The 27538-nt window shown below is 43.5% G+C and overlaps 2 protein-coding genes across 3 annotated transcripts in view; one reads left to right on the top strand and one right to left on the bottom strand.

The window, feature by feature from the left end:
• The window catches only part of LOC126993873 (transmembrane protein 229B-like), a 48389-nt gene extending 22382 nt beyond the window's left edge, over positions 1 to 26007 (bottom strand). For both annotated transcript variants that reach the window (XR_007748413.1, XM_050853009.1), the window contains exon 1: positions 25415 to 26007. Coding sequence is in view for 1 of the 2 variants with exons in the window: in XM_050853009.1 (XP_050708966.1) it covers positions 25415 to 25556 (142 nt within the window). In the remaining variant the exon portion in view is untranslated. The remainder of the gene's footprint in view (positions 1 to 25414) is intronic.
• LOC126993874 (uncharacterized) lies at positions 736 to 23548 on the top strand. Its single transcript, XM_050853010.1, has 9 exons — positions 736 to 919; positions 9998 to 10025; positions 13622 to 13663; positions 14158 to 14190; positions 14612 to 14716; positions 16070 to 16153; positions 16687 to 16713; positions 17230 to 17312; positions 22675 to 23548. Exons 1-8 carry the CDS (start codon positions 854 to 856, stop codon positions 17304 to 17306), a joined length of 462 nt encoding a protein of 153 aa, XP_050708967.1. The 5' UTR covers positions 736 to 853; the 3' UTR covers positions 17307 to 17312; positions 22675 to 23548.
• Positions 26008 to 27538: the final 1531 nt, after the last annotated feature.

Raw genomic sequence — 27538 nt, 5'->3', positions numbered from 1 at the left:
TTGCTCACCAAATTCCCTTCCCCTCCGTAAATGCATCTAGTCTCCGTTTATAGGTTTGAACTTAACTTGCCTCAATTAGATACCTACTTATAGTCTTCCAAATATGTCGAGGCCCGTCTGGCGTAGGCTCCCGCGGGTCCTTTCCTCCCCTCTGCTCTGCCACACAGTCCCAACATCTATCTCTTCCTCTCATTTGTAAGCTATAGGTAACATATGAGAGGAATAAAAATAGGTGTTGGGACTGTGTAGCAGAGCAGAGGAGAGAAATGGACCCGCGGGAGCCAACGCCAAAACGGACTCGACAATTTGGTTTCACTATAGTTTACCACTTTGTCCTAACTCAACAACGTCCCAAGTTATCTGTGAATGGAACACCTTCACATATAACGCGAGGAATCCCAGAAAACCAACGCCTGAGACCGAACCACTGATACTCCTTCCCGGAACTTCCTTTGCCAAGTCACCTAAACACCCCAAATTTTTCCTTAAAGCCGGAGACATAACGCAATGGTCACTAATCACCACCTCGGGCAACGCTCATACATTTGAACGAAAATATTGGCGCTGGGACAAGAATGTTGATTATTTATGAAAGCAGTCACCTCTCACGTGTTTACCTGGCCGTGTGATCAGGTGTGTCGTGTGCAGTGGATCTTATTGGCATCGCGCAGGTGTGGTTATGACGGCACAGGTGTGAAAATGACGAGAAGGCGGAGAGGCGGGAGGGGAGAGATAGTGAGTCGAACTGAGGTTGTGGCCGGAGGGAGTCGTCGATGATATAAGGGCCGGTGGGAGGGTACAGGCACTACAGCATCGCCAGCATCATCAGCACCAGCATCACCTCTAGATCATCATGAAGGTCCTAGCCGTGATCAGCGTGGTGGCGTGTCTCCTTCCCCTCGCCTCAAACGTTGCCCAGGTAAGCATAACACAGGTATAACATTACGGAATCCACACGGGGAAGGTAATCGATGTTTATACTTCTTTGTTTGCTTCTCATTTATCCTCTCAAGTTACGTCAGAGCACATGGATAAAGTTACTGGGTCCCGCATCTATAGAAACTGATTATAATACTGAAACTAGTCTGCATTCTTTCGTCTTTCCTTTCCCAGTGTTTTCTCTTCCTTTCTTTTCTCCCTCATCCTAATCTCCAGTCCTTTGAGAGTACGTGTTTCAAGTTATTGGGTTTCGCATCAAAGGTACCGACTAGAACATTAAAATTAGTCTACAGTATTTCTTTTTTTCATTTCCCAGTTCTTTCCCTTCCTTTTCCTCCCACATCCTAATTTCCAGTCCTTTGAGAGTACGTGTTTAAAGTTATTGGGTTTCGCATCAAAGGTACCGACTAGAACATTGGAATTAGTCTACAGTATTTCTTCTTTCATTTCCCAGTTCTTTCTCTTCCTTTCTTTCCTTTCTTTTCTCCCTCATCTTAATCTCCAGTCCTTTGAGAGTACATGTCTAAACTTATTGGGTTTCGCATCAATAGGTACCGACTAGAACATTGGAATTAGTCTACAGTATTTCTTCTTTCCTTTCCCAGATCTTTCACATCCTTTCTTCCCTTCCCTTTTCTCCCTCATCCTAATCTCCAGTCCTTTGAGAGTACATGTTTAGAATTATTGGGTTTCGCATCAAAGGTACCGACTAGAACATTGCAATTAGTCTACAGTATTTCTTCTTTCTTTTCCCATTTCTTTCTCTTCCTTTCTTCCCTTTTTCTCCCTCATCTTAATCTCCAGTCCTTTCTGAGTACATGTCTAAACTTATTGGGTTTCGCATCAATAGGTACCGACTAGAACATTGGAATTAGTCTACAGTATTTCTTCTTTCATTTCCCAGTTCTTTCTCTTCCTTTCTTTCCTCCCTCATCCTAATCTCCAGTCCTTTCAGAGTACAGGTTTAAAATTATTGGGTTTCGCATCAAAGGTACCGACTAGAACATTGGAACTAGTTTACAGTATTTCTTCTTTCATTTCCCAGTTCTTTCTTTCCCTTCCTTTCTTCCCTTCCCTTTTCTCCCTCATCCTAATCTCCAGTCCTTTCAGAGTACATGTTTAAACTTATTGGGCTTCGCATCAACAGGAACTAAATAGAACATGAAAACTGGTCTATATCCTTTTTTTCATCCTTTTCTGCCCTTTCTTTCGTTCCTTTTTCTCTTTCCTTTCTCCCTCCTAATCTCCAGTCCCACCAGAGGACCTGTCTTAAGTTAATTGGTTCTCCATTAACAGGATAACTTGAAAATGGTGACTGACTTCCATCCTTTTTCTCGTCTATACTCATCCTTCCTCTTCCCCCTTTCCTCCTTTGCTTTTTTTAATCCTTCCTTCCTCTCTCACGCCCCGTCACAACACCTGTCATAAGTTAATTGGTTCCCCATTAACAGGTGATGCTCAGAAAACGGAAAATGATAATATATGGACGTTTTTGTTTCCCTGCTGTCATATTGTTTCTTCTCCTTTCTCCCTCCTATTAAACTTCTTCAAAATATGCAAAAAGTTAAATGGTTCCGCATCAACAGCTTAGTATACGATCAAAACACGGGACCCGTTTTCTATCTATACATATAACCTTCCTTTTTATCTCCATTCTCTCTCTTTTATTTCCTCCTCCTCCACCCTCCTCTTAAAACCCGATCAAAATGCAGAGGAATTTTAAAGATAACAGGTTCTGCATTGATAAAGGGGGACTAATCTGTATATATCTTCCCTTCAAACTCTTTCTTTCCCTTTCCTTCCCTCTTCCCTCCTCCTCCGCCTCCTCCTTCTGATCTGTATATTTCTTCCCTTCCTTCCTTTTCTTTCCCTTCCATTCCCTTCCCTTCCCTTCCCTCCTCCTGATCAGTCTATGTCTTCCCTTCCTTACTTTCTCTTTCCTTTCCTTCTCTTTGCCTGCCTCCTCCTCCTCCTCCTCAGATGTTTATAGTTTCCTTTCCATATTTTCCTATTCCTACTCCGTTCTCCTTCTCATGTCGCTCCTTCTTAATCTTCCCTCGTCCTTCCAACAAACCCTTTCAGAGCACACGAGTCTAAAGTTAGTCCTCGCATCAACGGCCACTGCTCGCTACACAAACTGATTTACATCCTTCCTTCCTTCTCTCCTTCCTTCCTTCCTGGATCGGCGCGTTTCGGGAGGCTTCTGGACGAGGCAGTGAAAAGCTTTTCGAAAAGCCTTTCAAAAAACGGCGGGCGAGGACGGGGCAAAGGCAGCCCTTGATCAACCAACCCGTAGCGTCAGTGCGACTCACAAGAAACTGTGTAACTAACCACGCCTTCGACAAGCGAACTGGTACAACTCGTCACGGCCACATTTCTATCATGTACACAAATGCACGTAGTTTAATACCCAAAAAGGACGAAATTAGGGCGTATATTGCAACAGAGAAACCAGATGTAGTAGCCATCACAGAGACTTGGGCCAACTCTACCCATCTAGAATCCGAAATGTCATTCCCTGGGTACGAAAGCTTCCACAAAAGTCGAAAGCACAAGAAAGGAGGAGGAGTAGTTTGCTACGTAAAAAGTACACTCCCTGCCATAAAAATAGACAAACAGGACGCAGAGAAATACGATTCTGTCTATGTGGAAATAACCGCAAATAACAAGAAACTAACACTTGCAACCGTATACAGGCCTCCGAAACAACAGGCAGCCGATGACACTGCCCTCTACGAAGAGATTCACTCTCTAACACAAAGCAAGGAAGCAATTATAATTGGGGACTTTAATTGCCCTAACATTGACTGGGGACTGATGACTGGAGATCAAGAGGGTAACAGGCTTTTAGAAATGGTGGAGGATTCGTTCCTCACTCAAGTTGTAACTCAACCAACAAGAGAAAACAATCTGCTGGATCTGGTATTAGTAAGCGACCCCGACCTCATTCGCGACTGTACAGTTGGTGAGAAACTTAATGGGTGCGATCACCACTTAATCCGTTTTAATATCAACATATGTCACAAACTCGTAGATAATCCATCAGTGATACCAGATTACAAAAGGAAATTTCAACTTAGCCCGTGCACTGCTTCCCCCTACGACCTGGGACCAACTTGGCATCACCGACAATACAATCGACAACGCGTGGAACGTCTTCAAAGATAAGCTGTTGCAAGTAGAGAAGGCTACAGTGCCTACGAAATCCAGGCGAGTAAATGGGGCCGTAGATCCACCGTGGATGACCAGAGGGCAGTAAACCTAAAAAAAAGGAATTATAATTTGATGAAAGAGAATGCTACGGCCGAAGCCAGCACACAGTACCACAACAGCCTCAGAGCTTGTCGCAGCCTTATTCGGAGTAGCAAACGCAACTATGAAAAGCAAATAGCGCGCGAAATCAAAACTAACTCCAAGAAATTCTTCACGTACATAAGATCGAAAAAGAAAGTAAAATCCAATATTGGTCCCCTGACAGACGAGACTGGATCTGTAACTCAGGACAGTAAACAGATGGCCAGAATCCTCAACAGTAACTTCGCATCCGTATTCACAGTCGAGGACATCGAAACCATTCCCGAGAGCCCTGCCCCGCCGAGTGAGATCACGCCGCTGGAAATTGACTCAATATGCGACCAAGAAGTAAAAAAGTACTTGGACAAACTCGACACGAACAAGTCAACGGGACCCGACAGTTTGTACCCGCGGTTATTAAAAGAGCTTAAACAACAAATACTTCAACCACTCACTACCATATTCAACCGGTCAGTTCAACTAAACAAGGTCCCGGAAGACTGGAAGATGGCGAACGTAACACCGATTTTCAAAAAAGGAGACAAAAGCGTTGCATTAAACTACAGGCCCATAAGTTTGACATCAGTGGCAGGAAAAATACTCGAAAAGATTATTAGAGATAAACTTGTTAAGTTTCTAGAAAACAATAATGTAATCTCCGACACCCAGCATGGCTTCAGAAACAAGCGCTCCTGCCTAACGAATTTATTAGACTTCTTCCAAGGTATATATAAGAACTGGGATGCCCACATCCCCAGTGATGTTATATACCTGGACTTTCAGAAAGCCTTCGACAAGGTACCGCACGAGCGACTCCTTAAGAAACTGCACTCGGCGGGCATCGGAGCCAATCTGATCGCGTGGATAAGAGATTGGCTCACCGACAGAAAACAACGAGTACTACTCAACGGACAGCCTTCCGATTGGCTACCAGTCACTAGTGGAGTGCCTCAAGGGTCAGTGCTGGGACCCATCCTCTTTATCATATATATCAATGACCTAGAATCAGGACTGAAATCCACAATATCGAAATTTGCAGATGACACCAAGGTGGGTGGAGATGCCCTCACAAAGACCGACTGCGAAATCATTCAGAAAGACCTCAATCACATTATCGAATGGTCGGAAAAATGGCAAATGTCTTTTAATGTTGACAAATGCAAAGTCATGCACATTGGGTCCCAAAATAGTAACCACACATACATCATGAATGGGAGACCTCTGCAAGCGATGCAGGAGGAAAAGGATCTTGGAGTCACTATCAGCAGTGACCTGAAACACGCGAATCACTGTAAAAAAGCATACAACAAGGCCAACATTATGCTCGGGTTCATAGCGAGGAACTTCGAGTGTAAAACACCAGACGTGATGCTATCCTTGTATAATTCCATGGTAAGACCGCACCTCGAGTATGCAGTGCAGTTCTGGTCTCCCAATTACAGAAAGGACATTGCTTTACTGGAAAGGATTCAACGACGCGCCACAAAGATGATTCCAACCTTCAGGGCTCAACCGTACGAGGAACGACTCAAGCGACTCAATCTCTTTACATTGGAGAAAAGACGCCTACGAGGGGACATGATTCAAGTCTTCAAGTATCTAAAAAAGTTCAATAACGTCGATTACTCCAAATTCTTTGAACTGCAAACCAACTCAAGAACTAGAAATAACGGTTTACCCATTCAGTCGAGTCGATGTAACACAGACATTGGAAGGAGTTTCTTTTCAAACCGAGTCATCCGCCACTGGAACAATCTTCCCTCAGAAGTAGTAAATGCGAATACCATCAACTCCTTCAAATATAGAATCGACCGTCATTTCGCTGCGTCAGGAGTAAACTGAATAACGAGGGGCTTCCATCTGCTCCTCAATATCGGGGTGCTTTCATCTGCTCACCAAGCCCCAAGTGGCGGTCGAGCAGATTAAATCACCCAAGCGGGCGACCTCGTAATGAGCCAATAGGCTTTCTGTTGCCTGCATTTCCATGTTTCCATGTTTCCATGTTTCCTTCCTCCCTGTCTGTCTATTTCTCCTTCCTTCCGTCCTTTCTTCCTATCTCTGTCTCGTTCCTCCCTTCCTTCCTTCCTTCCTTCCTTCCTTTCTTCCTTCCTATCTTAACTTCTACTTCCCCTTCTCTCCTTTTATCTTTCATTTCTTCTTTTCTTTCTTTCTTCCTTCTTTACTTACTTCATATCTTCTCTTCTCTCCCTCCTTTCCTTCTTTGCTGTCTCTCTCCTTCCTTCCTTTCCTTCTTCTCTCCTTTCAAACCCTTCAGACTATAGCTATACCTTCCCCTCCCCTTCTTTCCTCCACTCCTTCCTCCTCCACCCCTCCCCTCCTTCCTTCTCCCTCTAATCAACACAGAATAAGCAAAGACCTTCCCTCCCTTACATATTCCCTCCTCCTTACCAGTTTCCTAACTTTATAAGCCCCTCCCTCCTTCCTCCTCCTCTCCTTCCCTTCTTCCCTCTTCTCTCCATCATCCTCAACGATTAGACCCTTTCCTCCCTCCCTTCCTCCCTTCCTCTCCTTCCCTCCTCCTCTGCTATTTAATACTTATATAGGCTCTTCTTTCCTCTCCTCCCCTTTTTCTTTTTTTTTCCTCCCCATCCATTTGGTAGCTATAATAAGCCTCTTCCGCCTTCTCTTCTTCCCTCCCTCTTTCTCTCCCTCCCTCCTTCTTTCTCTCCTTCCCTTCTTCTCATCTCCTTTTGGTATAACTGAATGTAGGTCTTTCCCTTCCTCCCTTCCTTCCACCCTCCTCTTCGTTTCCCTTTTCTGATAATTCCTTCTCTTCTACGTGGGGTGTATCTTTTTTTCTTCTTCTTTTTCTCTTTCTCTTTTTCCCTCTCCTTAACTTTTTTTTCCTTGTAAACCTATAAAAATCCTTTCCTCTCCTTTTCTCTCCTCCTCCTCCTCCTCCTCCTCCTCCTCCTCCTCCTCCTCCTCTTTTTCTTTTTTTCCCTTTTTCTCTCCTTCCTCCATTCCTTCCACCTTTTTCCCTCCTCTCCCTTTTCCTCCCCCCTTCCTTCCACTCCTCTCCTTCCTTTTCCTCCTCCTCCTTCCCTTCCGCCTTCTTTCCTTCTCTCCTTTCCTTTCCTCTCCTTCCCTCATCACCTCTCCTTCATTCCCCTCTTTCACCTCCTCCTCCTTCACTTTCTTCCCCTTCCTTCCTTCCTTCCTTCCTTGCTTGTGGTGAACGACTCTATTAGGAACATTCAAGGTAACGAACGAGCCATCAAGGTTTAGTGAAGTGTTCCATTAAAGCTTCGACGAAATAAAGAGGAGCATAAAAAACGGGGTATTGCATCTTCTCATTACTCTGCTTTTAATGGCTTTAACGGCAATGAACTGAGGCATGAGCGAAGTATATAAAGTTAAGTTGAAGAAAATATATTGCTACTTTTTTACTCATTATCTCAAATCGCTATTATTTCATTACAGAAGAAAAGGAATTGGTAACGTTTCTACAATTCTAATCCTCTTTCTATCGTGTCTGATGTTAGTGTACTGCATCCTGTCCCGGCAAAGGTTCTTATTTCCTATCTCCGCCTGGTTGAGTGTCTGATGTTAATGCACTCCACCCTGTCCCAGTAAAGGTTCTATCTCATATCATCTCTACCACTAATACTACCTGGTTTTCTGTACGACTTTAGTGTGCTTCATCCTACCCCAGCAAAGGTTCTCATTTCCTATCTCCGCCTGGTTGAGTGTCTGATGTTAATGCACTCCATCCTGGCCCAGTAAAGGCTCTTATCTCGTATTACCTCAATCATTACTACTACCTGGTTTTCTGTATGACTTGAGTGTGGTTCGTCCTGCCCTGGAGAAGGTTTTTATTTCATGTCTCCACCTGGTTCCCTGTCTGATCATCCGACTCTGATATTAATGCACTCCACCCTGGCCCAGTAAAGGTTCTATCTCATATCATCTCTACCACTAATACGACCTGGTTTTCTGTACGACTTTAGTGTGGTTCATCCTACCCCAGCAAAGGTTCTTATTTCCTATCTCCACCTGGTTCCCTGTGTGATGTTAAAGCGCTCCATTCTGTCCCAGTAAAGGCTCTTATCTCGTATTACCTCTACCATTACTACTACTTGGTTCTCTGTATGACGTTAGTGTGCTTCATCCTGCCCCAAGAAAGGTTGCAATTATATATATTCACCTGGTTCCTGTCTGACAGCGCGTTCCTTCCCACTCCGGCAAAAGTTCTTATTCTATACCTTCCTTCACCTGGTTGTCTGTTTGCCCCGACATCTATAATACCTGGGTTGTCAAATTACCAAAAGAGACAAATTAAAACATATTCACAAAGATCAATGTAAACAGACACCCGCGGCGGTAAACATCAACGCAGCTAATGCTTTTGGAGTGTTTGTTTTCTTAAGTTACGAAGTTAAAATGAATCTGCATGAGTCAACGTAGTGCACAAAGAAGTCATTTGAATATTTATGTCGAGAAAGCACTCACGATAAAAAGAACGAGTGGGAGGGCGGAGAATGTTAAGTGGAAAATTGTGACTTGTGGACACACGCAAATATTTTACTTATATTTGCAAATGAAAAAAATAATGATGAAAAGGAAAGGATAAAAAATAAAGGATAGATAACACAATGAATAAGGAGAATATGATAAATTGAAAACGTAAATAATAGAGGATAAATAATGGAAGGATAAAAATAGAAATGGAAAAAAAATAGAAGGAATAAAATGACAAAAAAAAACAGGATAAAAAACAAAAACTGAGGACAAAAAGGATGAAAAAAAACTAAGGTAAAGAATAAAAGGGGCAAAGAATGGAAGAAAGGAGAGAAAACTAGACGGGAAAACAAGGGGAAAAGGAGAAAAAAATTAAATAGAAAAAGAAAGAAGTATAATAAAAAGAATGAAAAAAAATTAAAAATAAGTCTCACACAAAATGAATACAAGAACAAAAAAACTACAAAAACAAAATCGAATCAATACATAAACAGGTCTAGGAAAGCAACACCAACATAGAGCAGCGACACGAAGTAAAAAAAAAAAAAAAAAAAAAAAAAAAAAAAAAAATGACGCGGGACTTCGGGCGGGAGGAACGACAATAAATCTCAGCAGAACGTAAACAACAACAACAACAACAACAACAAAAAGGTCCATGAAATAACACACATGATGAATGACTCGCCTGGTTACCGCATGAATGATTACCTGGTGTGTGTGTGTGTGTGTGTGTGTGTGTGTGTGTGTGTGCATGTGTGCGTGTGCGTGTGCGTGTGTGTGTGTGTGTGTGTGTGTGTGTGTGTGTGTGTGAGAGAGAGAGAGAGAGAGAGAGAGAGAGAGAGAGAGAGAGAGAGAGAGAGAGAGAGAGAGAGAGAGAGAAATATATAAACGTTCGTGCTATCAAATTATATCACGGTTTCCATTATTATTATTATTATTATTATTATTATTATTATTATTATTATTATTATTATTATTATTATTACTACTATTACTATTACCACTACTACTACTACTACTACTACTACTACTACTACTACCATTATCATCATATATTTTCATTTCTATCTTTTTTTCTTATTCTTATTCTCATTCCTTTGTTGGTTATTATTGTTATTATAATGTTATTCTTACTACGTTTCACTGCCATCACTATCAGCAACACAGGCGAGGGTTCGAACAGGGCCACCTCACAACAAGCGTCAAAGTCATGTTGTAATCACACACAAACTTTCCTTTCGAACTCGACCCAACTTTCAATATTATTTTTCTTTCCTTGCAGGCGGCAGAATACGGCGGGGTCCTCCAAGGTGAGTATCTGAGAACAGCAGCGGCGCCCCCAATCTCTTTCCCCTTCCCCTTCCCCTCCCTTCCCAGTCCTCTTGTGTCCCTCCTTCCCCCTTTCCTGTCAACTTCAGTCTTAGCTCTGTTCCTCTCTCCTTCCCTCCTCTTTCATTTCTCTCGTGTATTTCCCATCCTATCAATCTGTCTGACCTCTTATTTCCCCTCTCCTTCTCTTCCCAGTCCTCTTGTGTCCCTCCTTCCCTCTTTCCTGTCACCTTCTGTCTTAGCTCTGTTCCTCTCTCCTTCCCTCCCCTTTCATTTCTCTCGTGTTCTCCCCTTTCTATCAATCTGTCTTATGTATTATTTCCCCTCTCCTTCTCTTCCCAGTTCTCTTGTTTCCTTCCTCCCCTCTCAAGTTCTGTCTTACCTCTATTTCCCTTCCCTCCCCTCTTATCTTATTCCTCTTTCATGTCCTTCTATCCTTGTCAACTTGTTTTACTTTGATTTCCCGTCCCTTTCCCTCCCCATTTCATTCTTCTAGTGTTCTCTCCTCCCTGTCAACTTCTGTCTGACCTCAATTCCCTTCTCCTCCTCTCCTATCTCATTCCTCTTTCATGTCCTTCTATCCCTGTCAACTTGTTTTTACCTCTATTTTCCGTCCCTTTACCCTCCCCATTTCATTCATCTATTGTTCTCTCCTATCTGTCAACTTCTGTCTGACCTCTATTCCCTTCCCCTCCTCTCCTATCATATTCCTCCTCCATGCCCTTCCATCCCTTCGCTCCCCTTTCATTTTTTTTACTGTTCTTCCCTCCCTATCAACTTAATTCTGTCTTCCCTTTATTCCTATCTTTTTCCTTTCCTCCCCATTCCTTTCGTGTCCTCCTTTCCCTTCCCTGTCAGTTTTTGTCTAACCTCACTTCCCATCCCCTCACTTCTATCATATCTCCTTCAATAACTCTCTCACTCCGACGCGCTGCGGTGTTCAAATATTCTTCTCTAGTCTACACCGATTCGCTTTTGTTTTCATGATTCCGGTTCAAGTCGCAGCGTCGTGTCTGTACTTATGATTCGCCTTTCGCTGGCTTCTCTATATCTTCTTCTCTTACTATCTCACACCTAATATCCTTGCCAAGTTTATAGATTCGCTTTTGTTTTCATGATTCCTGTTCAAGTCGAAGCGTCGTGTCTGTACTTATGATTCGCCCCAAACTTCTGTCACGTCTCTGTCCCTTATTCTCTCACACCGACGCGTTGCAATGTCCAAATACTCTTAGCAAGTTTACACCGATTCGCTTTTGTTTCATGATTCCGGTTCAAGTCGCAGCGTCGTGTTTGTACTTATGATTCGCCTCTCACTAACTTCTCTATACATCTTCATCCCTTACTTTCACACACTGTCTTAATTCCCTTAGCAAGTTTACACCGATTCGCTTTTGTTTCATGATTCCGGTTCAAGTCGCACCAGCATCGTGTCCTAGCTCTTATGGTTCGCTAAAGTTCATTCTCGTCCTCCTCCTCCTGCTCCTCCTAATCCTTATCTTTGCTTGGCCTGACAGTGTTGACTCAGCGCTGTTGTGACGCTCGCGAGGGTTCGGTTTTGTCTCATCGTCTAATTTGGGTTCAAGTCGCTGTGTCGCGTCCAGTTATTTACTCCCGAGTGCCTCCTTGTCCTCCTCATCTCTGCGTGACGGAAGCAAGTCTGAATGAAGCCTCGGTGTGACGCAACGCTCATTACACTCCATCGATCCACTCTCTCTCTCTCAGCCGCGGCCTTGAGGGAAGAGAAGTGAAGGAAAGGGAAGGGAAGGGAAGGGAAGGGATTGGAAGGTATGGGAAGGGTTGGGAAGGGTTGGGAAGGAAAGGATAAGGAAGGGAAGGGTTTGGAAGGTATGGGTTGGGAAGGGTTAGGAAGGATAGGGAAGAGAAGGAAAGGAAAGGAAAGGAAAGGAAAGGAAAGGAAAGGAAAGGAAAGGAAAGGAAAGGAAAGGAAAGGAAAGGAAAGGAAAGGAAAGGGAAGGGAAGGGAAGGGAAGGGAAGGGAAGGGAAGAGAAAGTAAAGTTAAATAGAAGGGAATGTTACAGACGGTCCCACGAGCTCATAGGAAGTCGACGGTTTACCTCACCAAGGGATTCTCTGACACCAAAAATTATGACTCTAATCCTCAAACGTTTCGGCGCCTCTTAACGTTTATTGGAGGCGGCTCTCGTGGAAGATTTCGGGAGTTTTATGGCCTGTTTCATAACCCTCGTGATGGTTTTACAGGACTTCTGCGCCAACAACCGGAAAACAAACCCATGAAAACCCCATAAATCTTCTTTGAGGGCCTAGGAATGGTCGTAATAAGAAACTATAGTGTTTAAGATTACGACCTAAGATCCATCTGTTAGGACGGAGCGAAGACTAAAGCGCAGTATGAAAAGACGACCATGAAAACACCATTAATCTTCGTTGTGGGCTTAGCAATGGTCGTAAGGAGGAAGTGAAGTGTTTGAGATTATGACCAAAGGCTCATTAGGTAGGACTGGACGAAGACTTAGGCGACAATATTATGAAAAGACACCCATGAAAACTCCATTAATCTTCGTTGTGGGCTTAGCAATGGTCTTAAGGAGAAAGTGAAGTGTTTGAGATTACGACCAAAGACTCATTAGGTAGGACGGGGCGGGCGAAGACTTAGGCGACGATGTTATAAAAGACACCTATGAAAACCCCATTAATCTTCGTTGTGGCTTTAGCAATGGTCGTATGGAAAGAGTGAAGTATTTGAGATTACGACCAAAGACTCAGACTGGACGAAGACTTAGGCGACAATGTTATGAAAAGACACCCATGAAAACCGTATTAACCCCTTCCTACAAGAAGACATCACTAAGCTACAGGAATGGAACAAAAAGTGGCTGCTACAATTCGATGAAGAAAAATGTAAAGTCCTGCACCTTGGGGGGATATCCAGCACCAATGCCACATGGGAAACACTCCACTATCCACCAAAGAGGCAGAGAAAGCCCTGGGAGTGTATGTTTCCAGGCTACCAGTGAAGGCCAAATCTGTTACAATCGCAGCGGACGGGTTAATCTTCGTGGGCTCAGCAATGGTCGTAAGGAGAAAGTGAAGTGTTTGGGATTACGACCTAAGACTCTTCATTTACGACGGGGCGAAGACTAATGAGACTAGTGTTTGAAATTACGACCTACCTAAGACTCCTATCATTAAACGTTTCGGGCTCTTGTTACGACCGTTTTTTGAGGCCACGGAGGCGAAACGTCGGGTTCTCGTGAGTGGTTTCCCGTTCACGGCGCAGAAGCCTTCAGGAGCTAAATCTAGGGGGAAAAAACATACACCTTCAACGAGAGACTTTTTCAACAGATGTACTTAGGTTTTGAAGAGTTTGATTATATGGGTTCAAGACTTTACGTTTGGCGGAGTGATAGTCGAGTCCACGATGAAATGAAAAGACTATAAACCATAATTTCTTAGCATAATAATTTACCAGCGGAGGAAAGTCACTGTCCCTTCTGTTGCCTATGGATGTAATGCTCAGAGACGCAGACAAAAAATAGTGTATAGAGCGTCCTGAGGAGAGTATGTGTTCTAATGTTTTTCTTTTGTTTTTTTGCAGGTTTGGAGAGGTTCTTTGGCGGCTGCAGCGTTTTCACATTCTGTAAGTTTCGAAATAAAGGAGTGAGCTACTTCTACTACTACTACTACTACTACTATTACTAGAACAACTACTACTACTATTACTACTACTACTACTACTACTACTACTACTACTAACACTACAACTATTACCACTACTACTATAATTATTACTAAAACTACTAAAACTACAACAATTACAACCATTATCATAACTATTACCATTATTATTATTTATTGTTATTATTATTGTCATTTTCAACGTAATACCCTGACCTTTACTGCTCAGAGGAGGGGGAAGCGAATTACCTCCTTGTTAGCAATTTTATGGAAAGCATCAAAGAGGGTCATTAGGGTGTTGTTGTGTTTAGATTAACGGAGAATGGGCTTCCGAGACAGGCTTCCTCCATTACCATAAATCCTCCTCCTCCTCTTCCTCCTCTTCCTCCTACTACTACTACTACTGCTACTACTACTATTACTATTACTACTTCTACTACCTTTTTTCTCCGGCAGGTTCCAGGATCAATTCATGGCTGGATGGTACAGGTCAGTATACCATCACCACCATCACCACCACCACCACCACCACAACCACCACTATCACAGCCATCAACACCACCCCCACCACCACCACCACCTCCCATCCATTTCCCTGCCATGTTTTAATCGCTGGGGGAGGAGATGTAACCTTGATATTATTTCCTTTTTTAATATAGTTTCCGTTTTGTGTGTGTGAGTGTGAGTGTGAGTGTGTGTGTGTGTGTGTGTGTGTGTGTGTGTGTGTGTGTGTAAGCAAGTGTGAATGTATGTTTTGCTTCGTTTCTATATTAATTGCTTCTCTATCTACCTATCTATCTATCTAATTATCTACGTCTATTTATCAAACGAACGAACGAACTAATTAACTATATCTATCTATCTACCTCTATTTCTCCATCTATCTATGTTTATTTATCTATCTCCTCAGGTCAAGAAATTCAGAGCGCCGGAAATACCACAGTGAATGCCGGCTCTGTCTTCATCGTGGATTTCCTCGACGCACTCTGCCTCAACAACAGGATGGAGATCGACGGTGAGATAGACTGATAGATAGATAGATAGAGATATAGAGGAAGAGCTGAATATATGGTTAGAAAGACAGATAGACATGTAGATAGATATAGTTAGAGAGATACAGAGATAGATAGAGACAGAGACAACAGGAGGGAGATCAACGGTGAGATAGATAGACTGATAGACTGATAGATAGATATAGAGAGATAGAGGAAGTGTTAAATATGTGGTTAGAAAGACAGATAGACATGTAGATAGATATAGTTAGATAGATAGAGATAGATAGAGACATAGACAACAGGAGGGAGATCAACGGTGAGATAGATAGACTGATAGACTGAGATAGATAGATAGAAAGATAGAGGAAGAGTTAAATATATATATGGTTAGAAAGACAGACAGACATATAGATAAGTAGAGATAGATAGATACAGAGACAGACAGAGACAGAGATTGGGATAGAGATTGTTACATAGAAGTAAAAGAAAGACCGACACTTATTTTTTTTACTCTTGCTACGGCGCCATTGGCATACACGTTAAAAAAAGAAAAGAAAATAGTAAATAAAAAAAAATTGTGAACTTATTTTACAACGGTGAGACAGACTGATAGATAAATAGATAGAGAGATAGAGGAAGAGCTAAATATATGGTTAGAGAGATAGACATATAGATAAGTATAGATAGATAAAAAGATAGATAGATAGAGAGACACAGATTGGGATAGGGATACTTAATTAAATCATGCTGTTGTAATGGTGATGGCTGTGTTTATGGGTGCGTGGTTCTGTTTCAAATTATACTCATGCTTTCCCGGGTTCTCACTGATGCGCATATTTAAGAAAAGAAGATGAAGATGGCGCCACTATAAACACTTGCCTGCGCCATGACGGGTTGGGGCCGAACACCATGCAGGCCCCTCAAGAGAGCCTACTGGCGCTATAGGTGTTCACGTAAAAAAAGAAAAAAAAATGGCATCTCAACGATAAACTGAACTCGAGCAAATGCGCTGAAAGAGTGTCTAGTTGAGAAGCAAAAGAAAGACTGACACTACTTTTGCTACGGCGCCTAAGACCAAAACGTAGATAAAAAAATAATAATAATAAATAAATAAAAATTCTGAACTCTCCTTTTGCAACGTTGTCAAAATTCCGTTATATTTCCAAACACTTTCTCTCCCCCGTTGGAAATGTCAGCGTTGTTTTATCTCCAAGAACGTATAGATGAGTTAGCGTTTCTTTGTAACTATCGTATTATGCCGAATGCACTGATTTCACCATTTCCTACGTTATCTAAGTCCTAAAGCAACATTCACACACGGGTTTGGTTGGCGTGCAGGGCCTAATGCTGTCTTATTTCTGTGTGTCGGGCAGCGGAGTTCGGTGAGATGAAGGAGGCGGCGCAAGACGAGGGGGATAGGTGGTTCTTCCCGGCAGCCAATCCCTTCAGAGTCTTGTGTGAGTATTTTTTTTTTTTTACAGCTACGGAGACAGTTCAAGGGTGTAATGAAAAAAAAAAAGTTCATTAGATCATTACTATTATTAACATTCTTTATATGATTTTTGTTTTTTGTTGGAATAATCTTTAACTTTTCTTTTTTCCCCTCTCTTCTCTTTATTTATTATCATGTGTATGTTTTTTTTATATATATTTACCGAGTTATTTGAAGTTGCGTGTTGTTTGTTTCATTAATGTTTTGATGTGGAAATACTTATATCGATTGTCAATAGGTAATACTTCTGTCTGTCTGTCTGTCTGTCTGTCTGTCTGTCTGTCTCTGTATTTCTTCCTTTATCCGTCTTTCTCTCTCTTTTTCTGTGTGTCTGTCTGTTCTTTTTCTTTTACCGTCTCTCTCTCTCTCTCTCTCTCTCTCTCTCTCTCTCTCTCTCTCTCTCTCTCTCTCTCTCTCTCTCTCTCTCTCTCTCTCTCTCTCTCTCTCTCTCTCTCTCTGTTGTACTTATGATTATATATTTTTTTTCTTTCTCAACAGGTTCAAGGATTAGTAGCGTGCTGACCAGTGAGTTACCTGAGAGAGAGAGAGAGAGAGAGTGAGTGTAACACATTTATACGTTAGTTAACACGATCAGGGTGATGAAACGAACGTGTGTGTGTGTGTGTGTGTGTGTGTGTGTGTGTGTGTGTGTGTGTGTGTGTGTGTGTGTGTGTGTGTGTGTGTGTGTTCGTAATACTATAGTCCCTCAACGTATAACCTAACTCACCCACAAAACCTTAACCTAACCCATCTTAAACCAAACCCCTTTGAACATCAACCAGCTCAACTAAATATCACATCATCCTTATTAATGGTAACTCTGCCCCCATTAAACCTAACTAACTAACTAACTAACTAACTAATCTTGCATATGAACCTCAACCTACCCTTTTAAATAACAGCCTAACTCCTTTTAAGATGGTAACTCCCTCATATTGTAATGTAACCCCCTTTAAAATTACTAACGCATCCCCCTGAAATAGCCACCTAGCCAGGGAAAGCAAGGTAAGGTACGTAATAGGTATATCCCTTAATTTTCAGGTAACTTGCCGACCTCTGCGTTGAACTTCACAACCTCAGACACTATTTCGAGTGTGTTTGCTGCGCTCTGCAAGTAGAGGAGGGTGAGTAAGTGAGTAAGACCTGTGAATGAGAGATGAATGTGAGTCCTATATCTTTTTCCTTCACTTTTCCTTTTTTTCTTTCATCTCTCCTTTCTTCTTTTCTCTCTCCTTCTTTCTTCTTTGCGTCTTTCCTTTCTTTCTTTCTTTTTTACTTCTCGTTTCTTTCTTTTGTCTCATTGCTTTATTTCTTTGCTGTCTCCTTCATTTATTTTTTTCTTTCCTCTCTTTCCTTCCTTCCTTCATTCATTCATTCCTTTCTTTTCTCTCATTCGTTTCATTCTTTTCTCCCTCCTTCCTTCTTCGCTTTCCTTCCTTTCTCCGTACACTATTTCTTTCCTTTTTCCTTACAGCACTTCTTTCTTGTCTCCTTCACTGCTCTCTCAAAGTTAGGATGAATAGTCAACTAACGATGGAAAAAAATGTATTGAAAGTTGCGTCTGAGTTTCCTTGGAATGTGCAAATTTGATCTGGTTTTGTGAACAGGTGTGGCCTCGACTAACACCTGGGCAAACACACCTGTCAGGGATCTCGGGAATCTCAGGTGTGCGTCAGGTGTGTGTGTGTGTGTTCGGAGGTGAATCATCTTAATTAAGTGCTCTTGATTCAGACGCTTCGGTAATGTCAGTCGGTCAGCCAGTCACTCAGTTACTCAGTCAGGCAGTCAGTCAATAGGTCGGTCGGATATCCAGTTGCAGAATCAATCAGCTTCTTTCTACTTCTCTCTCTCTTTTTTCTTTTTTTCTTTTTTTCTTTTTCTCGTTCTTTCTTTTTCTCTTTCTTTTGTTTCTTTTTTCCCTTCTCTCTCTCTCTCTCTCTCTCTCTCTCTCTCTCTCTCTCTCTCTCTCAAGCGGTTCAGTGCTCCAGGAAGTGTGTCTAAATCAACATCTTGAGCTAAAATTAACATAACCTTCTCTTGTATTCCGTTCCCTCGTCACCAGGCAACTCTTCGCGTATCTATCGTCTCTGAACTTGGTGTATTCAGGTAGCAACGAAATAGTGTACATGATTGATACGTGGTGTGAGGTTTGCGATTCTCTCTCTCTCTTCTGATGATCTTTGCTCACATTTAACTCGTCTATACCTTTTAGTTACTTTACTTTAGTTGTTGCCCCACTACTCTGTCACCCACTTCTATGATTTTATATATTTTTTCAGCCTTTTTCTACTTCCCTCATTGCTCTAACTTTCACTTTCTCTTTCTCAGCGTCTCAAGTGCTTGGGGGACACTGAACAGGCTGCTTATTGTGTCTGCATTCCTCCCCTTTCACCTAATTCGTCTTTCTTTCTCCTTACTCTCACTCTCACTCTCTCTCTCTCTCTCTCTCTCTCTCTCTCTCTCTCTCTCTCTCTCTCTCTCTCTCGTCGCTGCGGTCACAATAACAAGGTGATGTTTGTGATACCCGAGTCATGTGATACAGGCGCACCAGGGCACCAGAATGTGTGATCACGCGTAGTCTGGCTAAACGAAGTCAGGCAATTTTATTCAACATGTGTGATACGTCCCGCAAATCGAATAATCGGAACACATTTGTCCGCACGGCTGCACTAACAGGGCGTGGGTCTGTGTCTGCGTGTGTCAGGGCAGTAAATTGTACGTTGCGTTTATAGTATATTGCCGCGGCCGTGACCTGACCTTGCCGCGGGGACGAAGAGAGGCGGTGAGGGAACAGGGACACGAAACTGAAGTAAAAAGGGACACAGTAACACGAAACCCAAGTAAAAAAGGGACATTGTGACACGAAACCAAAGTAAAAAGGGACATTGTGACACGAAACCCAAGTATAAAAGGGACATTGTGACACGAAACCCAAGTATAAAAGGGACATTGTGACACGAAGCCAAAGTAGTAATAAAAGAAAGACATAGTGACATGAAACAGAGAGAAAGTTAAAAGAGACAGACACAGAAGCATGAACCCATAAAAGCAAATAGAAAAACATGTATCCTTACCACCACGACACTGCACAGACATGACAGCGCGCAATAAACCAAAGAAGCGCAATAAACCAAAGAAGTAAAAAGCGTACAGAGAACCGGAGAAGTAAAAGTACCGCATAAAAAAACCGAAGAAGCAAAAATAGAAACACTTGTATCTCACCCACCACCACGACACTGCACAGACATGACAGCGTGCAAGAAACCAAAGAAGTAAAAAAAGCGTACAGAGAACCGAAGAAGTAAAAGTACCGCATAAAAAAACCGAAGAAGCAAAAATAGAAACACTTGTATCCCAACCACGACAACGCTGCACAACATGGCAACGAGATGGGACCAAAAAGGCAAAAAGAGCGTAGACTGAACCGAAGTAAAATGAAGGGCGTAAGAAACCGAAGACGTAAAAAGAGAAACACTTGTGGCCCTACCAACATAGCACTGTACAGACATAACAGCCTACAAGGAAGAATTGCAAGAGCCGGCAATCCATTCCAGACATAAGAACATAAGAACATAGGAAGTCTGCACTCTCTCTCACTATGTTCTAATGTTATGTTCTTCCAAGCGCACGGGTCTAAGTGTGCAGGTGAGAACGAACAGGTGGCCGAGCGCAGGTGATTGCATACAAATGATGTCGATAAAGTCTGCCGAATAATACCTTTGCAGCGGGAACTCATTTATTTGCCTCTTAGTTGTAATTCGAGGGTATTCAATCGCCTCTCTTAAGTGCAATCCCCCCAGCTCGTTTCCTCACCCTTTAGTTACTGTTGAAGACCAAACTCCATCATTCTTCTTTTTCTGTTGCTTTCCTATTTCACTGCGGCCAGGTAGCTGAAGGCAGTTTAGCAAGAACATCCAGATAGAATACACAATCGCCCCTCTCAAGCGCTATCCCCGACTCGTTTGCCTCTTCGTTAATATTAGAGAGAACTCCATCAATCTTTTGTGTTGTTATTTTCCTTTTTCACTGCGGCCGGGTAGTTGAGGACAGGTTAGCAAGAACAGATAGGGTACTCAATCGCCTCTCTTAAGCGATATCCCAGCTCGTTTCCTTGCCTCTTCGTTAATATTAGAGAGAACTCCATCTATCTTTCCTATTTCACTGCGGCCGGGTAGCTGAGGGCAAGTTAGCTAGAACATATAGGTACTCAATCGCCTCTTTTAAGCGATATCCCAACTCGTGTCCTTGTCTCTTAGTTACTATCAAAGACCAAACTCCATCACTCTTCTTTTGCGGTTGCCTTCCTATTTCACTGTGCCCAGGTAGCTCAGGACAAGTGAGCAAGAACAGGTGAACTATAGAGCTAAATCCCCCGCTTCTGCTGACGACTCGCTGGGCAGTCTTCACACAGCGCCCTAACACGAGCTTCCCATTGAACCTCCTTCCTCTTGGGTCGCGGGCCCTTCCTACACCTCCCGAGACGGCCCTCAAAGCGAGTAGTATAGGCGGCAAGGGGCTGCTGTGGTTGGTTGGCCGTCTGTCTTCCCCTAAGGCTCCGAGTCCTTTTTTTCGAGCACCGAGGCACAACACTTAGCTCTCCCTCTCCCTTTCCCTCTACCCAACTGCCTCTCCCTCCTCCACCCTCTCGACAACAGTGGCTTTGCTTGTAACGTCGAGATGGCAAGGGACCCGTCAGAGCAGGGGCTTGTATCACCATTCTGAGCCTCGCTACACAGAGACACTCCTTCCTTTCCTTCTTTACGGGAGTGTTGTTGCGAGGATGACCTGCCCACACCTATCGACCGGCCTTCCAGCGCTATGTATTAGACTAAATGTTATATATGTGGCTCCTGGTATGGGATTCTTTAAGGCGTTTGTCTTTTAAGTAAGTATTTCTAAGGTTAATTTAAGACACACACATTCTGAAACACCCCAAACGGCACCACACACACACACACACACACACACACACACACACACACACACACACACACACACTTTTAACCCGAGTGTCCAAAAATCTTTATTTAGAAAGGGTTAGCGTTACGAAACCCTTTATTCTTCAGGGTTTTCTATTGCTGCCTGTTTTCTTTACGTTGTCAAGACTCTATTCGCAGTTGAACAAATTTTTATATATGTGGTCCTTACTATCTGATTCCTTAAGGCGTGTGTCATTAAGCAAGTGTTCCTAGAGTCATCGTTTACTTTTGAAAGGGTTGACGCTTCGGACTCCTTTGTATTCCAAGGTCTTCTATTGCTATTGGTTCCTTTATGCTGTCACACTTTTCGCCACTGAACACACTGGTCTTTTATGTCTACATGGTTTTCCTTTGTCGCCCTCGCGTACAACAAGTCCTTTGCAGTCCACCGATCGTTTCATCTGCCAGCCTTACCGTGACAAACAGCCCGTGTCGACAGGAGGGTTCTTAGCATTCTTACTCCACTGAATAGGCGGCGAACGAGTGGCTGTGATCGATGGAGAGAAGGAATAAGGAGTGTGGCAGTCTTTGGACGAATTAGGTTCATCGAGTTCTCTTTCGTAACTCTTGCCATTCCTACTGGGTTGAAGGGGAATAGAGGGGATGTAATACTTCATAAGTCTTGCAATTGTTACTCCGTTCTATGAGAAGCGAGGAAACGTAATCTATGCTGTGATATATTATGGCAGACTTAAGCTATGGACGACCTAGGTTCATGGTGATCTCTTCCACAACTCCTGCCATTCTTAAAGCGTTCAATGGGAAGAAAGGTGTTCCATGAGTTTTGCCGTTGCTACTAAGCTGAATGGGAACCGAGGTAACGTATAGTGTTATATCTTATGGCAGACGTAAGCTATGGGCGACCTAGGTTTGTCGAGTTCTCTTTCATAACTCTTGCCATTCTTAAAGCGTTCAGTGGGAAGAAAGGTGTTACACAAGTCTTACCATTGCTACTAAGCTGAATGGGCAGTCAGGACACCTCTCCTCCCGAAATTGACCTCTCTTTCGGCCACCTCTTTTGATTCTCTTTTGTAGGAGCAGCGAGTAGCGGGCTTTTTTATTATTGCTTCCTTTTTTGTGTGCCCTTGAGCTGTCTCCTTTGTTGTAAAAAAAAAAAACGTAATCTATAGTGTGATCTTATGGCAGACGCAAGCTATGAACGACCTAAGTTTGTCGAGTTCTTTCATAACTTGCCATTCTCGGAGCTCAGTGGTATGCAAGGTCACGTAATTATTAATGTCATTCTTTTTACAGTAACAGAAGGAGGTCAAGGGCAAAAAGTAAAAAAAATATGTCCGCCAAGCCAGTAAAAGCATGTTAAGGGAAATAGAAGAGAGTGTCCATTCATGGTCCGCTAATTGATTGATTGGGGTCTGTAATCATGGCGCCGAAATCACAGTGGTCATATGGCGCCGTCTTACCTCAATGACTGGGCAGAGAGGTGACTTAATCTATGGCGCGTGATACCCTATGGCAGACCTGAGCTTACTGAACCTTCTTTCCACAGGTCGAGATTCAGTCCTTCTCTCCTCGCCTCCACACCACGCACGGCAACCACCAATCTCTTTCTACTACTCCAACGACTTCTACTTCATCGACCTCTACTCCACAGCGGTCACCTCTTGGGCAGCTTTCTCACGCTAACCCCTTCGCGGCAGCTACTCCTCGGCCACCACGACTCTCCAAGGCACTTCCTATCACGGCAATGGACTTTGAGCGTTCCTCGGCAATTGCTTATGTACTCCAACCTCCTTTGCCTCCTTGTTCCGTCTCTTTCTTCCACTGTAGATATTTTAACTTGAATCTGTCACATTCCACACCCTTCTACCTACTCTTGTCCTATTTACACCTTTATATTTGAGTCCACAAACTTCAATTTCATCAAAGCTTTCCACTCAACTCCACGATGCCTTAAATCTGTCCACTCCAACCTCTTCATCTAGATATTTGCCGTCCCATTTGAACTCTTTTTACTTTTCCATATCTCTTCATTCTAATCTCTGCCGCCGCTTTTAAAACTTCCACTTAAGCCTCTCCACTTTCCCTCACTAAGTTATATATATCCACTTAACCAAATCCTTCTGATCCCAAAACTTCCTCTTTGATCCTTTTTCAGTGTGGACTCCTTGCCTTCACATCCCTTTATTTCGATCTGATCCCTTCCTATTGCCCTTCAAAAACCTTCAACTTTACACCTTTCCACTTTCCTCTTTCATGCCTCAATGAATCATGAGTTAAGGACCTTGTATTTAATTTATAGTCAATATTCCTTTTCGTTAATATGAAGTTTTGGTGTGTTCATAAAATATTCTTCTTGTGGTTATAGTATTAATATTTGGTCTTGTTCTTTTATGCCCCCAAATTAGAGACATATCCAACAACGGTGTTTTAATCAATATCACCTTCCCTTTCCATGGTGCAAGTCTTGACTATATCCATTATTATTATTATTATTATTATTATTATTATTATTATTATTATTATTATTATTATTATTATTATTATTATTATTGCAATTTACATGGTGTCGAGCAATACAATTTGAGAGAGAGAGAGAGAGAGAGAGAGAGAGAGAGAGAGAGAGCGAGAGAGAGAGAGAGAGAGAAAGACCTTGAATTAAGCGTGCAAAATGTGTGCGTGTGTGTGTGTGTGTGTGTGTGTGTGTGTGTGTGTGTGTGTGTGTGTGTGTGTGTCGCCTCATCACAGGTGTGTCCCAGGTGGCGGGGGATCGAACTGGTAATCACACGGCACGTAGACGAGGCCATTCAGGTGACACGCGGCCCTGATAACACAATCACGTCAAGACAACAAAAACAACAACGACAAAAAACAAACAGTGACTGAGAGAAAAACAGCGACAGAAAGAAACAAAAACAAGCAGATAAAAAAAACAGCATAAAAGAACAGAAAATTGCAGCTAAAACAACGACAAAAAAAAAACGGATCTAAACAATAAAATAAAACATACAAAAATAAAGATAAAACAGAAAAACCCGCCGCTAGAAAAAAATAAATAAATAAAAAAACGAGCCAAACACAGCCACTAGAAACAAACATTAAACTCGACCACCAACACCAACAACAATAAAAACAACAACAATGACAACAAAAACAAAACAAACAAAAAACTGTGAGCCCTTCCGTCTCTTGAACGTTTGCGTCTCGTTTCTAAGTGATCGTGTTTGTTACATGTTTTTTTTTTTTCCCACAATTATTCCACCTGTTTATCCGTCTTTCCTTCTTCTCACATGCGTCAATTTTCCTGTCCTATGCTTCCTCCACATATCCCTCCTCCACCTGATCCACCTTCGCCTCCACTTAGTTTGATCCATTACCGTGTTTATGTTTGTTTTCCACCCTTGTTCCACCTTTCATCTTCTCACTTGCGTCAATTTTCCTGTCCTCTACTTCCTCCACATATCCCTCCTCCACCTGATCCACCTTCGCCTCCACTTAGCTTGATCCATTACCGTGGTTGTTATGTTTGTTTTCCACCCTTGTTCCACCTTTCATCTTATCAATTTCCCTGTCCTGTGCTTCCTCCACATATCCCTCCTCCACCTGATCCACCTTCGCCTCTACTTAGTTTGATCCATTACCGTGTTTGTTGTGTTTGTTTTCCACTCTTGTTCCACCTTTCATCTTATCAATTTCCCTGTCCTGTGCTTCCTCCACATATCCCTCCTCCACCTGATCCACCTTCGCCTCCACTTAACTTGATCCAGTACCGTGTTTGCTATGTTTTTGCCATGTGCTATTATGCCATTTCTCGCCCCGCCTGTTCCTGCCGCGGCCCGGTGGTGGTGTTCCCTACCGCCTTGTTCATGGATCCGCCGCCACTTTTATGTGTATTGGAATTGCTTTCACGCGCACACACAAAAAAAGATAAAGGCAATCGTGTAGCTAGTTTGTATGTTTGTGTCAATTCGTATATGCATTCGTAAATACACACACACACACACACACACACACACACACACACACACGAGCGCAGAACGTACCATAAGCATCGGTAATGGAACACAACATGCACACGCTTAATTAACGTTGGCTCGGCGCTGAACAAACACGCCATGAAAACTACGCTATCCTTTTTCAATGCATGGAAAAGGAATAACACCATAACTTGTAATCCCGAGGTAAAATGAACGGCGGCACTAAGACCAGCTGTTGCCCCCGACGTTAAGATAAGGAGAGGGGAAGAAAAGGACAGACTGCAAACATGCACTACACGCAGCGGTACTCACCCACGAGCGCCCAGTCTCGGTGCACGACGAAGTCCCAGACGGCGGTAAAGAGAACCTCGATCAGGAAGCCGTGAAGGCCGTAGATGTAGAGCCGCAGCCACACGCCCACCTCGGGCTCCGGCAGGGCAGCGTAGCGGGTCATCCTGCCGCGGCTGGCGTGTCTTCAACTCGCTGAAGGACGAAGGGAGGCGCCACGCCCTCAGAATCAGCCCACGGGGGTCCTGAAGCTGCTGTCAACGGCTGGTCTTGAGTCACTCGTCCCGGACACTCATCTACACGCGTCGCCTCCCTCGCCGGGCCTCCACGCCGTTACAGCAGCTCGTCCGTGGCTCAGGTCCTGTTCTGGGCCTGGCATCCAGGTCAGTGGTGCCGCTGGTGCTTCCTTCCCTCAGCGCCACTGGCTGCTCTCCAAGATTCACGCGCCTCAGAAGCCACGACGCCCACAGCCCATCACTGCCGGGCCGCTGCTCGCTGGCCGCTGGCGCCGCGTCCGCCCCCACGCAGACCCGAAACAAGCCTGCAGAGGAAACGGGAGCGTCAGTGTCGCCGGCTGGAGAAAAATAAACCACTGAAAATTGTCAAGGAATGGTGAAAAGAGAACAAATGTCATCCCGCATCAAGATAAAGAGCCAGGTGAATAATGAACGAAGGCAATGACGCAGGTTACAAATCTTTTCACACAGTAACTATAAAGACTTCTTGATGAGGGAGATTGTTACCTAGTAGCCGAAAAGGAAGAAAAGTCACGTCCCTGCTTCAGAATCTCGCGAGTCAATGAACAAGACACAAAGACAATTAGCAAATACTTAAATCACTAACGACACACACACACACACACACACACACACACACACACACACACACACACGCACGCACGCACGATAACACCCTCCTCCGCACTGTTGCACTCCACTATTGGGAAAAAAATCGTGTTCGTGATCGAGTCAGTGCGAGTCAGCGGTTCTGTTGAGCGGCTCTGCGAAGCGAGGCTGGTGACAACTGGCTCCTGATTGTCCCGCTTCCCGCTGGCCGGAGAGACAACCACTTGAAAGGAACCAAAACCTGAATGGAAAACATGAAGAAAAAAAATGAGGTGAGGAGCGTGTGGGAGGAAGGAGGCGGGGAGAGGTGGTGGGAGGGGGAGACGATACTGAAGGGAAGGAGAAAGAGGGAAGATGAGTGAGAGATCAGAGAGGGATGGGAAAGGGGGAGGAAAGAGAGGGAAAAGAAAGAGGAAAGGATAGGGGTAGAATAGAGAGAAAAGAATGCGGAGAAAAGAAAAGGAAAGGAGAGGAGGAGGAGAGAGAAGGAAGGAGAGGGAGAGAAGAGAGAGGAAAGGAGAGGGAGACAAGAGAGAAAGAAAGAAGAAAGGGATAAGAAAGTAAAGGAGAGTAAGAGAACAGAGAGGGAAGAGAGGATATGAGAAATGAAGAAGAGAGAGAATAGACGAGGAAGGAGAGAAAGAGAGGAAATAAGAGGAGGAGAAAGAGGGAAAAATGAGAAAGAGAGGAAAGAAAAGAGGAAGAAGAGAGATAACGAGATGGGAAGAAAAAAGGAGAGAGAGAGAGAGAGAGAGAGAGAGAGAGAGAGAGAGAGAGAGAGAGAGAGAGAGAGAGAGAGAGAGAGAGAGAGAGAGAGAGAGAGAGAGAGAGAGAGAGAGAGAGAGAGCGAGAGAGAGAGAGAGAGAGAGAGAGAGAGAGAGAGAGAGAGACACGACCTGCTCCCCTCATCTTCCCTTCCCTCACTTCTCCTCTCCTATCACCCCTCCCTCCTCTCCCTCCTTTTCCCCCACTCCCCCCCCATCCCCACTCCCCTCCCCCTCCCTCCGGCTCATCACCAGTCCCTTCACCTTCCCTCACTTTCCCCTTTACTGTGGACTCCCTCACCTTCCCCTGACCATGAAACACACCCAAGGACAAGGACTCTCTCTCTCTCTCTCTCTCTCTCTCTCTCGTTCTTATTATCCTTCTTTTTTTTTCCTTTTTCTACCATTTCTTCATCTTTCATTTCTTTTTCTTCTTTTTCTATTTCTTTTTCTTCTTTTTTGTGTGTTTTGTCTTGTTTTTCTTCTTCTTCTTCTTCTTCTTCTTCTTCTTCTTCTTCTTCTTCTTCTTCTTCTTCTTC

Source organism: Eriocheir sinensis, unplaced genomic scaffold, assembly GCF_024679095.1.
Source record: "Eriocheir sinensis breed Jianghai 21 unplaced genomic scaffold, ASM2467909v1 Scaffold694, whole genome shotgun sequence".
NCBI lineage: Eukaryota > Metazoa > Arthropoda > Malacostraca > Decapoda > Varunidae > Eriocheir > Eriocheir sinensis.
Note: the sequence above shows the minus strand (reverse complement) of the source record. Positions and strands in the feature narration are given on the sequence as shown.